Below are 16,973 nucleotides of genomic sequence, written 5' to 3'. Positions count from 1 at the left end.
GCGGTGGTTCTCGCAGCGATGTGCGCTTTACTGAAGTTCTTCCTGACAGATGGGATGGCTGCAAAGGGCGCGTTAAACTGATGGTTAGTTCCTTCGGTTATTTTAAGCTTTAACATACTATTGTGATAGGCTCTATGAATGTACTCCTTTTAAACATTCGAGTCAGTGGTATTAGCTGTTCGTATACAGGGAGGTTTAGCAATGCTGGAGTGGTGGGAACAGACACTAACTGCTTCTCATCAACACACTTCCTTCAGTCCATAACGCCTGTTAGACTGATAAACATGAGAGTTACGTAAGCGTCAAACATTTAGCACTTGAATTTCAAATTGCCCTAGTTTGCTGACTAGAGCGAAAGACGAGCTCGTAATGGCTGGCATGACGATTTTATATCGCCTAGTTTTGCGATGAAGATGTCTATTTCTATAGCTAAGGAGGGACGTCACATGCATAGCTTAAAGTTGCATGTTGCATGAAGCAACATACACTAATGATATATTTCAATGCTGGCGGCGCCCAATTATAACTGCCAGATTTATTGTATGGCATTCAACCTACATTTTTCTACAAGGCCTAATAGAAAGAACAATATGACGATTGGCAGATAGCTAGCCGTTTTTTAGGGCTATAAAAATTATGCAAGAGATACCGAAACAAGCACATTCATTGCATTAAAAATTGCAGGTATCACTGATATCACCTGGAAACTTTATTGGTGATTTTTGCTCAGGAAAGTGTTCTAAAGAACATAAATAGAAATATTATTTTATTTTTGAATATACTTGATTAGGCCAAGAAAGGTTCACCACTTATCCTGCAAAAGGCGTGCTCGTATGAGCATTGGAATTCATTAATTGTGCCACCTGTACAACTTCCCTATTAAAATGAAACCCTAACTGAAGGTAGAACGGCCAACGTCACTGGTTATCGGGTAGAACTCTTGTGTGGGGTCTGTTGGTACATGAGATTCATAAAAGAAGACGGCGCGAGAGAAGAAGAGAAAGGAGACACGCCAAACAACAGGACCAGCGCTGTTCCTGTTGTTTTTTGTGCCTTCGTTGACTAGGTGTGTAGCGCAGCCTTGTTTTGCAATTCTGGATATCGGTTTATAAACAGCCCCCATTAGGTGTTTCTTTATGTTAACTTTTAGAAAAATGTATTAGAAAGATCCTTGTGCATTTCAAAAACTTACTCTGTACACAGTATCGCTGTTTATTAGTGTCGTAGCTTCACTGGATGTTTTGCTTTTAGTGCACCCTAATATGTGGAGTTAATGAATGTTGAAAGCTGCTACCTACTCTACGAATGTACAGAGGATACAGCAACACCTCGAGTCTCCGCTAGTGAGCGAAAGATACGCCAGTTTCGAGCAGACAAATATCCAGCAGCTTGTGTACCTCAAACTGTGGTGCTGAACCACATGTATTACGCACTTACGCCTACAGGCTGACACATACACCTCTGTTACCATAAGTATTTTTGTCGTATCTGTAATATTCGCGTGTTTCTTTTTTCTTAAACAGTGTTAATAGATAGGAAATTGGTGTTTCTGGAACTGTTTTTTTTTCAGTGAAATTCAGTTTACTGTGTTCTAGCTTGCTCTGGTGCCTTACGCATCGGCATTATACAGTCCACCTAAACGCAACTTAATTAACTCCCAATCTGCACAAACCCAATCCGTTCGTTTGATTAACATCAACTGTCATCTTTCAGCTAGGGCCTCCTAATAAAATCAAATTTTAGGCTACAAAATTGTAGGATAAAACGCCTTAATTGCATGTTTTCTTTATGTTAACTATTGAAAAGTGTATTCGGAAGACCCTTGTGCTTTTCAGTAACTTTCTCTGTACGCAGTATCTCTGTTTAATTATTAGTGTTGTAGCTTGTGCGAATCTGGCTTTCCGCCGTCGCCTTTGCGCGGCTGTGCCGGCCGCCCGCGTTGTTTCTCCTCTTTCCCTTGCCCCCGCCTCAGGCGGTGGAGAGGCGGCTGGGTGACTAATCACTGTCATTTAGCCACAGCTCCGCCCCGGCTCCCCAAGGGCCTTTGCCATTGGCGCCTTTTGGCGGGAATTCGGGACCCCGCTTTGGGCGGCCGCGCGCCGCGCGACCGTCCGAGCGGGGCCCAGAGAGAGATCCCTCCGAGACAGCGTAAGGTGCGTACGTTACTGTTTTGTCCGTGCCGGCCTTTGCCGTTCGGATCAGTGCTTACTCGAGCTCGCCCGCACGTGTCCTCTGACCTGCGGCGGCTCGAGCCTGTCCAGCGGGGTCCAGCGACCTCTGACAGGCGTACCTTGCGTTGAATGCCCACTCTCTCTCGCAACCGGCCCAACGGTCGACACGAGAGAGAGATCACAGCACTGCCGCGGGGACATTCTCCTGCAGCGGCGTGCTAGCGGCGCACATTGCTCGAGTCGCTTCGTGCGCGCAGCGGAGCCTTGCTCCTCGCGCGCCCCCGGGACGGGGTGACTATTGAGTGCGTGTGTACCTGCTGAAGGACGACGTGAATAAACGTCTCCTTTGTGAACTTGGAGGCCTATTTCTTTGCGGTGAATCGCTCTCCTCCCAGCGGAGGTTGAGTGCGCTGCAACGGTGTCCCAGTGTGTGTGTGGTGACGGCTGATCGGGGCCCTTGGCTCGCGCGAAGCTCGAACCCGCGGTGGGTGGTGGCCTGTGTCCACGTAGAAACCCACAACTGGCGCCCAACGTGCTAAGTCATTGGCGCTTACGCCTTTGATGGCACATTAGCCGAGCAGGTCGCCTTGACGATCACGCTTGCGCACCGTGTCTACCACCCCCAGCGCGGCAATCGGCAGCTACATGTCGGCTCCCTACGGAGTTGTAGCGTCGTTTGATCCGCTGGCTGCTGTTCCTTCGAATAGCTAGACACCGTGGTTGGCCGCGGCCCCCATTGGGGTTTACGGTGACACAACCCAAAATGTTGACCACGTGGCTCCCATTGGAGCTGTATCGGAAGCACCCTGCGGTGCATCCGCTGGTCACATGCCTCAGCTGTGCACGCTTTCCGCCCAGTGCGAAAGCAGTTCGTGTCACGCTGCCGCAACCGGCAGTTTCGAACAGCAGCAGCCGTGCCCCGCGAGCAGTCAATTCTGCTCTGGGAACGGCGAGGCGCTGGCCCGGTTCCCTGTGGAAACCGCGCCGCTCATCGAACTAGGAGCCTTGCCTCCCTCGTTCGTGCAGCCCGCCCAAGCCTCCACTGAGGCAGGGGTGCAGTGCGCTTAGTTGGCTGATGCGGCTCCGCGAGCCTGCGGGTCGGCTGGCGCGCTGGGCTCTCCTGATACAGCATTACGACTTTTCCGTGCAGTGTCGAAAGGGGAGCACAAACGTGGTAGCTGACGCGCTATCCCGTGCCCCACTCGCCAGCGGCTCCTTGACGCCTGTAGGTGGAGGGGGCGAAACAGCGGACGAGCCGCCGGGCGGCAAGGAGGGGGAACCCGCAAACGGGTTAACCCATTCCGCTACCCAGGCAAGCAGCGCTTCGCAAAGCGGACGAGAGGCAATGCTCTTCGTGAGCGCCCCGGAGTTGCCGACGCGAACGGAAATTTTGGCTGCAAACCTGAGTGGGGACGAGACCATGCTCCCCTCTGGGATGACTGGAATCGTTTTCAGCCGTAAGAGCTACTGAAAGCCCAGCAAAATGACCCCTTTTGTCGCGAGGTGAGCGACGGTCTCAGGGAGACGGAGCGCCGTGACGCTACTTGTATTGTAGCGGGCGCAGGGGGGCAGAAGCCAGCGTGTGTCGCGGCGAACCCCGGGGATTCATATTTGCTGGATCATGACGGGCTCGTGCTGAAATACATAGCCACCGATTACGAGTCCATCGACCCGTTCTAGGTGGTTATCCCCAAAAGTCTGAGAGGCGCACTGTTGAGATTCTCTCATGACGAACCACTGGCCGGTCATTTGAGTGGCTCCAAAGTTTTTGCAAAACTGAGCCATTCGGTGACGTGGCCCGGCATGAAGCGTGACATTTTCCGCTATTGCCGTTCCTGCCATGTCTGTCAAGCGGTGAAGTCACGGGGTGGCAAGCCGCCTGGAATGATGAAACCGATTGACAGTGTGCGTCCGTGGCAGATGGCCACCTGCGATTTGATGGGGCCTTTCCCCAGGAGCAAGCAGGGGTTCATAGACCTGAAGGCCTACGCGTCACGGTCTGACGAGCTTGCGCCGGTACCCATTGGTATCAAAGGCAAGCGCAAAGGCACAACTGGTGCTGCGGAACGCAAGCGTACGGAGCACCGGTACAATCTGAGGCGACGGTCACCGGTGTGATTGATGCCGGACGGCGGACTTTTCCGCAACCGAAGGCACGCAGCCTCAGCTAGCTGGCGAGCTTTCTCGTCAGGCCCTACCCAGGTGAAGCACGGTGTGTTATTTTTTGTTGTTTTTGCAGCATGCTCAGTTCCAGCCTTGTGTGTTTAGCAGTTTATTTATTTGTTTTGTTTTAGACAGTTTTCTAGCCACTTTCGGTTCCTGCTGGTTCGTCTGTTTTTGTTCTAACGTACCCAGATGTACATAGGTAACATGCGTCTGCGTTGGCGTTCAGTTTTTTTACCAGACTTGTATATACATAGGCAAACTTCAGCCCGCTCGTGCTTGTTCTTATCTTCTAGAAGGAATAGATTGGATTAGGTGTCGTTTGTACGGCGCGCCTTTTCTCATTTCCGGCCCGACTGTGGGTGGTTGGCTCGTTAAGGAGCCGTGTGTCGCGGTGCGCGAGTTTTGTGCGGCCCGTATGGAGGGGAAGTTGGCGGGGCGTTTGGGGCGATGGGGGGGCGGAAAGTGCACCCTTTGACCCTCGCCGCGGCGCCTCTGGACGCTTCTGATGAGGGGATCGTTGTCGCCGACCAGCGTCCGCGCACGTGCCGGTGTATGCGTGTTTGTGGCTGTGGCTGTGTGCGCGCGTAACCATGAGCCAAGGCGACGCCTGTGAGTTGTGCCGTTGTGTCCTTCTGCGTGAGCGCGAGGATGAGAAGGACCCCTCGCTGTGGACAAGGTTACACATCTGGACGCCGCCGAACGTCCTCGCCCGTTTCAGCCGGCGTGAAAGGGGTGCACTAACTTTCTTGTGCCCGAACGTGATGTCGTGTCCAAGGGCGCGAGGTCAGTGCTCTGCCGCGGCCCCGTCGTCATCAACGCACCCTACATCAACGGAAAGAAGACCGCCATCAGTCGTCGGCCCTCCCAACCTGTTCAACTTGAAGTCTGCGAGCGGTGAGTCGCCGACAGGCCCACTGGGCCGCGCCATCGAACTTTGAGGCTGGCATCCACCTGTCACATAGCTGTACATTTGAATTCACATCTTCTTGTGTACCCTGTATATAATCTGCAAGCTGTTTTGATTTTCTTGAAGTGTATGCAAGTGTTGTTTGGTTACCTTGTTTTTCCTTTGTTTTCTTACGTTGTTCTGGCTGAAACTGAAGTGCAGCTAGTTTTTTTTTGTGTATTCATTTCTTTATTTTGGAACTGAAGTGTAGTTTTTTTGTGTATTGATTTCTTTATTTTTGGCCGCGTGCTTTGCCGATGGGTAGGAGGGCATTTAAGGAGAGGGGGATGTGGGAATCTGGCTTTCCGCCGTCGCCTTTGCGCGGCTGTGCCGGCCGCCCGCGTTGTTTCTCCTCTTTCCCTTGCCCCCGCCTCAGGCGGTGGAGAGGCGGCTGGGTGACTAATCACTGTCATTTAGCCACAGCTCCGCCCCGGCTCCCCAAGGGCCTTTGCCATTGGCGCCTTTTGGCGGGAATTCGGGACCCCGCTTTGGGCGGCCGCGCGCCGCGCGACCGTCCGAGCGGGGCCCAGAGAGAGATCCCTCCGAGACAGCGTAAGGTGCGTACGTTACTGTTTTGTCCGTGCCGGCCTTTGCCGTTCGGATCAGTGCTTACTCGAGCTCGCCCGCACGTGTCCTCTGACCTGCGGCGGCTCGAGCCTGTCCAGCGGGGTCCAGCGACCTCTGACAGGCGTACCTTGCGTTGAATGCCCACTCTCTCTCGCAACCGGCCCAACGGTCGACACGAGAGAGAGATCACAGCACTGCCGCGGGGACATTCTCCTGCAGCGGCGTGCTAGCGGCGCACATTGCTCGAGTCGCTTCGTGCGCGCAGCGGAGCCTTGCTCCTCGCGCGCCCCCGGGACGGGGTGACTATTGAGTGCGTGTGTACCTGCTGAAGGACGACGTGAATAAACGTCTCCTTTGTGAACTTGGAGGCCTATTTCTTTGCGGCGAATCGCTCTCCTCCCAGCGGAGGTTGAGTGCGCTGCAACGGTGTCCCAGTGTGTGTGTGGTGACGGCTGATCGGGGCCCTTGGCTCGCGCGAAGCTCGAACCCGCGGTGGGTGGTGGCCTGTGTCCACGTAGAAACCCACAAGCTTCACCCGGTGTTTTGCTGAAAGCTGCTGCGTGCTCTGCGGATGCCCCGAGGATACAGCAACATCTCGATTCTCCGCCAGCGAGCGAAAGATGCGCTAGTTTCGAGCAAACGAATATCCAACAGCTTGTGTACCTCTAATTGTGGTAGTGAACCACAAGTATTACACCCTGACGCCTGCAGTTTGACACATATGCCCCTGTTAACATAAGTATTTTTGTCGTGTCCGTAATATGTTCGTGTTTGTTGTTTCTTAAACAGTGTTAATAGAGAGACATTTGGTGTTTGTGACACAGCTTTTTCAGTGAAATTCAGTTTACTGTGTTCTATTTTGCTCTGGTTCTTTACGCATCGCGATTATAGAGCCCAGCTAAACATAACTTAATTAACACTTAGTCTGCGCGAACCCGATCCGCTCGTTTGATTACCATCAACTGTCATCTTCCAGCTAGCGCCTCCTAATGAAATCAATTTTTAGGCTGCCGCATTCACTTCACCGAGTGAAAATTTCTCACCTGTCCCTGATTCATAAATTTCCTTTTTTCGCCATCGTTAAAAAGCGAACCTCAATTCTAGCTTTTATGCATATCATCTCGCACAGACCACCTGTTTGTGGCCGCCATTCCTTTTAGCCGCACCAATGTTCTCTTCAACTCATACTGCGAAAATTATGCACAGAGTGAAACGCCGTTCGCCCATCCATTGCCTCGATCGCGGATGCACCATCCTTCAAGTCAGGGCTTACTGACTTTTTTTTTAATAGCCATGTTATTATACAGTAGGTTAACAGATCTGCGCATTGTACTTCTGTATTTTTTTTTGTATTGTGCCCACCCCCAAGTCAACGCCCTTGAGGCCTTGAGGGTAGTGAAACTAATAAATCAATAAATTTTCTCAGTAACACTTTTGCCCGTGTTTTATTTATTCTTTTATTGAAATGAGCTATTAAAGGTTCACAATATGGATTTGTGAATAAAAAGTGGAGTAATGTTACTACGAATAGTTTTATTGCACCTACCGAGGCTTTGAGAATTGCTTTTGGCGAAATTTTGATGGCAGGCCTGATATCCTCCTCCCACCTGTTCACTCGCTTTTCATAGTTTACTTTCATTTATTTTCTTTATATAAAATTATGGTCTATATTTCAACGCTTTCTTATGGCGGCTTTTTTATCTGAGGATTTTGGCGTTGTTAGCGACATTTCCTATCGTTCGTAAATGAACATCTTGATTCCTCTTACGAATCATCGACTGCATCAATAAAATTGGCAGCGTCATTTTCACCCTTTTCTTGTTGCAGTTATTGAGAACGCAGCAGTAGCTGACATTTTATTGCATGCAGCATCCCAGACATGTGATTCAAAAATAGCCATAAAATGTGGCAGGCGTTAGGAAGAAACCCCTAGTGTTTTATGCTGTACCCGTTTACAAGACCTATTAAGAGTCTTGCACTGGGATGAGTTGCGTATAAGATTACTATGAACCCTATTCGTAGGCTGTCATTTTGCTCAAGATATCGCACTCCTAAGTTATTCAGGGAAGTAGTTGCAGGACGTGACTTAGAAAGTAAACATTCAAAGTAAACTGTCAGCCAATAAACGTTTGTACAAAAAGACAAACTGTCATCGAGACCACGTGAGGCATAAAAACAATTCATTACTAGTATCAAAGTAATCCACATATAGCGCGTAACTCTAGCAACAATTGTTGGTAAGTGCAGATACCGACCTCTAAAAAAACATTGCAAAATGAAGTTTGGTGCATGACATTTTCAGGTGTGGCATTGTTGATCAGAGGGTCTTTTCGATAAACCTTTACATTATAGCATCGGAAAATGCATGTCGCCAGCACTCACCTGTTGTTTTAAAATTAAAAGTAAGCATGCTTCGAAGTTTTGCGACTGGTGCATCAGGTTACGGTAAACAAAATGACTTGGAGAACGATGGAAAGAGAGAAAATACAAGAGTGTTTTGCAAAAGAAATCATTGTTACGCGCCTAACGAAAGACGGAAGGATTTTCGACCAATATTAACTCTCAATCACATAATTCTCGAACATCCAAGCCTTATCTATGATTGTTAGTTTAAATTAATAAAAAATACAGAGCCAAAATAAGAACCTGCTGTGGTACAGCACACAGAAGGCTTGAGCCAAATATTCTTAACTACACAAAATCTCAACTTTCAACTTGTCTTGACTCCTTTTCCACTGGTCCGCTTGTCGACACGTTACCTAGTGGACTAGTCAGTACTCCACCTCAACCCTTCTTGGTTTTGTTTTTGTGTGCGGGAGCTGGAGTGCGTTTGTTCAAAAATATCAAGCAAAACAGAAGGGAAAGTTGGTTGTCGGCCAGGGCACGAAGCTACACTCAGGCGATATAGAAATGACAGGGTATAAGAAAGGGAGGAGCGATGAAAATTTTAGGTGAGCTAGTAAGAAGCGAGGGGGTAGATTACATAAAAATATATAAAAGGCGCAATTGACAGCAAAAATAATAACTGAATTATGCTTCTCATTATACTTGAGTGGTAACTGTCTGCGAGTGCACATGAATGCCTTCATGAAAAAAAAATTACAGGACGTGGGTTAGCGATCAAAAAATATTTTTGCACGGTTAGGCAAAGCAGTAACTCTAAATTATTACAGATGTGAAGGAATAAGCGCGCTCCATTACTTTGAAATGTTACCAACGGGTGGAATTTGGAAGCAACGCAGGGGTAAATTCTTTTACGATGATAGACAATCCACGTTCTTTATTCCATGACTGGACGCTGTAAAAAAGCGTGCGCATATTGTGTCACGTGCCTATGCATATGGTACGCAGCGTTATGTATAATATAATAAAAAACAGGAATATTAGCTTGTAGGTAGCAGATGCGGTGTGTCCTATCTATGCAAGATGAGCTGTTGTAGAGCAGAGATACCTGAAAACATCTCCGCTTCATGCAGAAGACAGGAAGTTGAAGCTACATTTCCGCCGAACGAGTGTGCTACAATAGACAAACAAATGAGGTCACGCCTCTGCAGCGAAGATTTTGATGTGTGCATTGAACGGCTAAAATAATGCCTGTAAGGTATAGACCCGATGAATATTTGTTTGAAATCACTTAAATAAAGAACCAAATTGTGTCTTTCTGCAATCGCTGAGTAAATATCGAGGGGCTTTCATCTTCCGACATGCAATGCAGGCCGCAATGCAGCAGCTCGAGGCGTTGTAAACTGATGCTAAAATTAAGAAGGCTCGAAACAAACTACAGTGAGAGCTTCCAAAAATGCGTGCCCGTCAGAAATGCTCACTTCTCTGTTCTGAATAATATTGTCACCGACAAACGCAGCAGAAAAGCGGGAAGCACAGCGTTTCCTAGGACGAAGCCCGCCGAACCGCCGAGCTCATGCAGAACGAAGACGACGCGCGGCCACGCGCTGGGAGCCAAGGTTCGGCCACCAGGTGGCGCCGGCAGAGTGCCAGCAGTGTGGCATTGCCCCCCCTCAGCAGACCCCGGATCTGGATACGGCAGGTGCAGGCGCCGATCGGCGTCACTACGTGGCCACTGGCGGTGCGAATCACGGGTCCACACCAAGGCGTCAGAACCTTACGGAGAGTCGTGGCGAGTTGACTGCTCATCACAGAAAAATCAGCGCCGGTATCGACGAGTGCGGTCACTTGATAACTGTCGGCGGTTACAAAAATTTCAGATGAAACTAATCGTTCGCAGCACGTCGGTGAGGTCGTCGGAGAGGTCGTCGGAGAGGTCATCGGATCGGGTTGCCAGCCCCCGGGCAGGGGCGTCGAATCGTCGGGTGGAGGCTGTTGACTCTGTACAGTGGCGGCGGCCCTACCCCCGGAGGACGCCGTCTTCAGTTTTCCCGGCGAGGGGACGTGCGTCTGAACTGACCAGATGTTGAGGGCCGACTGGGCGAAGCAAAGCGCCTCGGGGATGGCGATCGCGATTGGCGCTGCTGCGAGGCCGGGGGCAGCACGTGAGCGGCGAGGTACTCGTCGATGTCCTGCGGTCTTTCACCATAGCGAGGTCGAGGCGCGTCGGGCGGGAATCCTCTCAAACCCATACGCCGGTACGGGCAATGCCGCAGAATATGGCCAGGCTCCCCGCAGTGGTAGCAGAGCGGGCGGTCGTTAGGCGTGCGCCACACGTGCGCTTTGCTGATAGGAGGGCGCAGGTTCTGCTGCTGCTCGACGGGGCGCACGTAACGGTGGGATGTTCGAGGTCCGGAAACTGGGCGAAACTCTTGCGGCATGGGAGCAGGTCGGCGCAGCGCATCGCTGTAGGACATGACGTGTGGCTCCGGTAGTGGTGCTGGTGGTGGCTGCACCACTCGCTGGATTTCGTCACGGATGACGTCCCCTGTAGAAGGTATGCTTGCCGACGGAGCATCCATGCGGAGGTGTCGCAGTTCTTCGCGGACAATGCTCCGTACAATATCTCGCAGCGCCTCATCCCCGGGGCCTGGCAAGGGCGCGAAGTATTGAGTGACCGCTACATTTGCCTGACGGCCGTATTGGGCGCTCCGTTCCAGCAACGAACGCTCCATGGAGGTAGCTTCCTTGGCGAAGGCGGCGACGGTTAGCGGGGGGTCGCGCATGAGGCCAGCAAACAGCTGCTCCTTCACCCCACGCATAAGGTGCCGCACCTTTGTAGCTTCTGACATGGTAGGGTCGGCCCGATTGAAGAGGCGTGTCATGTCCTCTATAAACATGGCCACGCTCTCGTTAGACTGCTGTGACCTGGAGCGAAGGGCAATTTCAGCGTTCTCCTTCCGTTGCCTCGAGCTGAATGTGGCGAGCAACTCACGGCGAAAAGCTGCCCAGTTGGAAAAGGACGCCTCGTGGTTCTCAAACCACGTTTTCGCCGAGTCGAGCAGTGCGAAATATACATTCAGCAGCTTCCGCTCGTCGTCCCACTGGTTAAATGCGGCCACACGGTCAAAATTGGCCAACCAGTCTTTTACATCCTCAAACCGGTCGCCGTGGAAGGATGGCGGCGACCGAGGTGCGAGAAGGACGCACGGCGGGGCACTGCCGGAGGACTGACCTGTCTGGCTGCCAGTGGTCGACGTCATCGCTCTCACAGGCCTTGTTAGTGGCTCGAACTCGGGTTGCAGTCCTCGCAGGCGACGGCTCGTTTTGTGGACGGGTGTGGCGTCCGCGGGTCGGGGAGAAGCGTCACGGCTGTCGTCGGGTTCAGCGTACATGGGATGGTACCCAGCACCTCCACCAAATGTCACCGACAAACGCAGCAAAAAGCGGGAAGCACAGCGTTTCCTAGGACGAAGCCCGCCGAACCGCCGAGCTCATGCAGAACGAAGACGACGCGCGGCCACGCGCTGGGAGCCAAGGTTCGGCCACCAGGTGGCGCCGGCAGAGTGCCAGCAGTGTGGCAATATTATCTAAGCAAAAGAGCAGAACACACTTCGATGGGGCGTTTGTTGTACAGGAAAAATTACTGACTGTTTTGTTTTTTAATCGAGTGAACCCAAACGCTAGGAGGCTACATATCTGTATAGTCTAGATTGATGTCGTCAAAGCCGATAATAAAGCTGGAAGCCGATGTATTATAACCGGCTGCTCCACAGCAGTGCTTATTGGATGCCAATAAGAGCGACCTTTGCAGAGCACTGTACGCAACATAGAATGGTGGATATGGCGACGGTGGTGATAAAATATAAATAAAACTTTGGGACTATCTGTAACTTTTCTGAGTGGGTTTTGTTTGAGCACTGCATCACGCTAATGCTTTGATTATTGCAGCGTCTTCCATTAATGTCATGTGTCTCTAGCTGCTACACGACTAACGGCTGGACTCGGGTACGTCACGATGGATTTCCTTGCTTTGTAAGTAAAAACGTCGCAGCTTGTCTGGGAATCTCATTGATCTGATTAATATTCAGCGGCTCGATAACGCTTTGCGTGTGCCCGCAGCTAACATCACTTAAATCGCATGAGTTTTAAGAATAATTTTGCATAATTAACCTGCCTTTATTCGAAAAAAAAAACACTTGTGAGATACTTCTAAATCATAAAGATTTTATGTGGTAAGCAAACCATAAATATCGAAGGAGAGTGAGGGTAACTTGCAGTGGGAAAGGTGCTAAAGTGAGTTGCTTTGAATTGGGCTAAGTAATGAATCTAGAATTAACGAATCTGTTTAAGCGGTGAATTTGTGAAAATGAGACCCCACTTGAATAGGTTCCAAGCCAAACTTTCAAAATGAAGTCATTAGCATCCGCCCTAACCAGTCCGCAGCGCTTAGAAAAGATAACCCTGTTTCTAATAAAGTGCAGCACTCCTACTAGTAATTAATCGCAGCCTTTCAAATTGTTTCCAGTTTGCTAATCAGTTCATCCGATTACATATAAAAATTTTAAGCAGTAAGAATATGCAATGTGATTTATTTCTTGGTCCGAGGGCCATGTAGGTTCTGGTCATGTGTCAATTCTGGAGCCTGCGCGTAGTTGCCCGATGTGAATCTCAAATTCGAGAGAACTTCTCGACTGCCCTCTCGGTTTGCAGCCAGCCTCGAAACTCTCCAGAATGTGAGGAGAGCAGAGACTGCTGTGCTGGCTTCAAAAACTTTATTTGATAACGGAAATACTTCGGTACGGTTCTCATAAAGCCTGACTTCACTGTCCTATAAGCGTTGGAAGACAATTTCTCAAAATATCCTTAAGGACGGAAGTTTGGTAACAGTTGCTGAATTTATTGCTATCAGAACGTATTTCACGGATGCCTGTTCTAACTTATATTAGCAATGATCCTTCAGCGAACAGGAGAAATTTTATGCGCTTGTCATTAAAAAAATATACATTCAAACTGCATATCATATGCTAGCATAAGCTTGGAAATGAAATGGAATCTCCTCATCGCTATTTGCATTGTTTAGCTACTTAGTAATAGCTGAAAAAGCACATTTCACAAACAAAGAAAAACGGTACATTGAAGGTGTTCATAATAATTCAAAAACATATGCCATTCTCTTTCAGGTTCTTGAGCTAGTAGTGTGCGTGGTAATTAGGATTCTTTAGAAGCTGCAAGGATTTTGCACAGAGTTCCTGTTTAGTGCTGCAATGGCCGCCTGTGTAGTTACTTTGTTCAAACTGAGGAACTCGGTATTAAATTAGTAATTTTACATCACATGAATTCTGGCAAATGCGGGGACACATTTTAAAGCAGGAACTAGCCGCTAACGCGCTGGCCACTAAGCAAGTACAGCACGGTGTGGATTTCAGAAAACTAACAGTGTATAGTTTCGAGGCACAGCACAAAGTATTTCCGCTGAAAACTAACTGCCAGTTGTGCATTAGGCGCTGAAGTGGGAACCGTTGAACCTAAGTTCATTGGTCTCTCAAGCTCCGTCTTAGGATTATGACGGATGGCCTTCATGGGTCTCTTAAGCGTTCTGGTGTTCACTTTGAATATAACTTCGCTAGCACAGACACCTTTATGTATTTTGTTATTTAAATTTTTCTTGCCCTTTTTAACACAAAACACACCAGGCCTCCTTTCAACCAAATCCATCGAACGGTCCTCACTAGCCGAGGGGTAGCGCGCCGGTCTCAGGACCTAAGGGGCCACGGCTCGAGTCCCGGGTCGACGGCTTTAATTTTAGGAAGAAATGCCATTTTTCAGAGGCACAGCGTTTGTGGTGGAATTACGTATCGGCCTTGTACACCGATGGAGAATTGTGTAGTGATGTTATCATTGTTTTTCTATGGGGTCATTGTGAAGTGTTAAATTACCCTCTCTCGGCTGTGTGGTTACGACGTCAGGACCCTGTTCACCAATCCGCATTTTCTTGACGCAAAGCCAAAGCCAGCAGCTAAAACTTCAGCTTGTGTCCTGAAGGGGACTGTCAACGCCCTGGCATTAAAATGTACTTCGCATCCAGTTCCAGCTCAATAATTGGGGACTGTGGAGTATAGGCCAATGCTCCAAAGGCGTCTGCACTGCCCTGCCTCGTAAGTATGTTACTGGAAGTGACGATGGTGCACTAGAGAAATTTGGCTGCTAGGCTTAAACGAGCTAAGCTTAGTGGTTGATTAGGCGTTTCGTGAACTGAAATAAGGTCTGAACCTCGGTATCTCAACAATATGCTTTTTGCAGTTCTCTTGAATACTACTTCGCAAGTAACGTCAGAGTTCAATGCGCATTTATGTGTACCAATATGTGTTTTAAGCATTGCTTTTTGATTACTCCGTTCGGTTTAGCTAGATTTGGATGTTTTTGGAGAACGAATGAATGAGATTATTAGGTAGTTAGTTTAAATTTAAACTACACGCTGAACTTTTGAGCAATTCCAGAAAATTTAAGCCGGTAAAAATGCGCAATCAAATAAAAGATCGTTTCATTGCTGCCTGCATAAATAAGTCGTAAGAGCGTCCACAGATATTTATTTATAGTCTTGCGTAATACGACAACGCATGCGAAGCTGTTTCATCTGCTTTTGGTATGACAATGTTGTCCGCTGTCCTGTCCCCTTAAAAGTTGGTTATGATGATGCTAAAGTGGCACTGTTAATATAACCAAAAGCGACTGTAATCCACGGACGACGCAATTCAACGAAAAACTACGGCAATAAGTCAGGCGGCAGTGGTCCATGACCATGTTTTTATCATGATTTCTGTGTCGTCACCTGTGCTCAGCGGCTGCCTTCAGCCCTCGACTCAAAGTGATGAGACGTCTTTTGCAGAGCATAGCCCGCATAGTTTCACTGCGTAGTGTTTCCGGTGAATTCTAACCATTGTTGCAGAAGTTTCGCTGGCAGTCTGTGTTGGCAATATATCATACAGATGCTCTCTTCTCCTACGCTAATCTTGTAGAGATGTAATTTAAAAAAGAACTCGAAAAGGTTTTAAATACAAAGACGAAGCTTGTTATACCACCTGCGATCAGTTTTAACTGCTCTGTGCCAATCTGAGGACCCAGGATCAGAAAAAATCAGTGCGCTTGCTTATCATTGCCTACCGCAGTGGGCGTTACAAAAGGCAGGGAAATAACATTTTCTTAAGCAAAGTCTACTTCTTCTCATCTACGCTATTTTGGAGCACTTCACTACACGGCAGGTGTCCTTACCAGAAACAATATGAAATATTTGGAGGTAGATCTTCGTGCAATCTTCCCAGAATTTTTTTGGTAGCCGTTTTATAAATATTGTTTCAATTTTATTTTTCTCTTTACTGTACCGTACGTCACAAAACCTTTCCGCTAATTTTTAGAAAACTAGCCTTCTCAGGACCCAAGGCGGCTACTGCGCAGTATTAATATAATTCTTAGAAGCGATGAGAAATGAGGTGAATCATAATACCTACTCAGCTGGTTAACCCATTTCTGAAAGGCAACTGTTTAGCTATTAAAGTTAAACGCTTCGCTTCCCCTGTAACTTGTGGCCCGCCGTTAATACCACTTATACCACATACCGCTTATAATTTCAGAAAAGTAATTTGTCACTGCGCTAAGTCTCTAAAATTTCGGCTGACTTGCGCCAAAAGATGTACTTATGAGAAAAGCATGTGTCTTAGGCGTGCCCCAAGAAACGCGCCTCGGCACACATGACTCCACGACGCATGCGTCACGTCACCGCCCCTAAGCGTGGTCTGGAGCAGCGATTATAGCAAAGAGCAGCGGCAACTACCACAGTGCGGACGGAACTGAGGTCACACCACACGTGCGCCACTAACTCCCGTGGACCTACGAGCATTGCCTAGCGCGCGCTATTACTGCTCTCTTTTCAAGAACAAGTGTTTTGTTTGGCACGCTAGACGGGTAAGTTAGGTGATCCTCAGGGCCAAAGTTGTTTCCGAAATTCTGAATACTGATCTGGCTATTACGAACGATAGCTACGGATGACGAATTGCAATCGGGTACTTGTGATCGTTACAAAGGTAACTCTGAGCAATTAAGCAAAATTATTGCTTGGGCTAGTTGGTTCACACTTGAAGGTGTAATGAAAACGGCGTAACGAACGAGGACAACGGTAGAACACATAAGACAGGACCAGTGAGTATAGTACGACAATCAAGCGGATTCGCAAATGGATAAGAAGTAAAATAAAACAACATACCGCCAACTAAAGGAATCATTGCTGCCGTAGTATATCAAATCATCAGTCAATATACCACACACGAAGCATACAAAGCAATTCATGGAGTTAATTATTTACGAAGCCAACAGGGAGCAGCAAAATCATAACAAAACAAAATACCTCCCTACGCTACATAACAAACCAAGGAACAGATAAAACCAATCAAACGTTTAAGAGATAGTCAGTCATACAAAGAGCTTACTGATGTTGAGATCAATGGCCAAAAAAACACGGAAAAACACACGAAAAGGAAAACAGGGCCAGCGCCTACGTCGAAGAGAAAACCTCTAGAGAGCGCTGCTCCTGTCATTTGTGTTCTACTGTTGTGCTCATTCGTTACTCTGTTTTCATTATAACTTCTAAGAAATTAGTTAACCACATTATGGTAGCCTGATGCACCGGTTCTTTGATGTCCGCCAACAGCCAACACGTATATCACTCTGCCAACTCAGCTACTTTGATACCTGCTGAACCCTGCATCTACACGTATGCGGCAGCT

At 48.6% G+C, this 16,973-nt stretch overlaps 1 protein-coding gene across 2 annotated transcripts in view; it reads left to right on the top strand.

Moving 5' to 3' along the window:
- Positions 1-16,973, top strand: part of LOC149326529 (uncharacterized) — a 54,427-nt gene that overhangs the window by 13,191 nt on the left and 24,263 nt on the right. For both annotated transcript variants that reach the window (XM_089563755.1, XM_089563757.1), the window contains exons 3-4: positions 12,145-12,228; positions 14,282-14,351. In XM_089563755.1, the coding sequence (XP_089419881.1) occupies positions 12,145-12,228; positions 14,282-14,351 (154 nt within the window). The remainder of the gene's footprint in view (positions 1-12,144; positions 12,229-14,281; positions 14,352-16,973) is intronic.

This window comes from Amblyomma mixtum, chromosome 10 (genome assembly GCF_055824585.1).
Source record: "Amblyomma mixtum isolate Tamu chromosome 10, ASM5582458v1, whole genome shotgun sequence".
Taxonomy (NCBI): domain Eukaryota; kingdom Metazoa; phylum Arthropoda; class Arachnida; order Ixodida; family Ixodidae; genus Amblyomma; species Amblyomma mixtum.
This window is presented reverse-complemented; position numbering and strand designations above follow the sequence as displayed.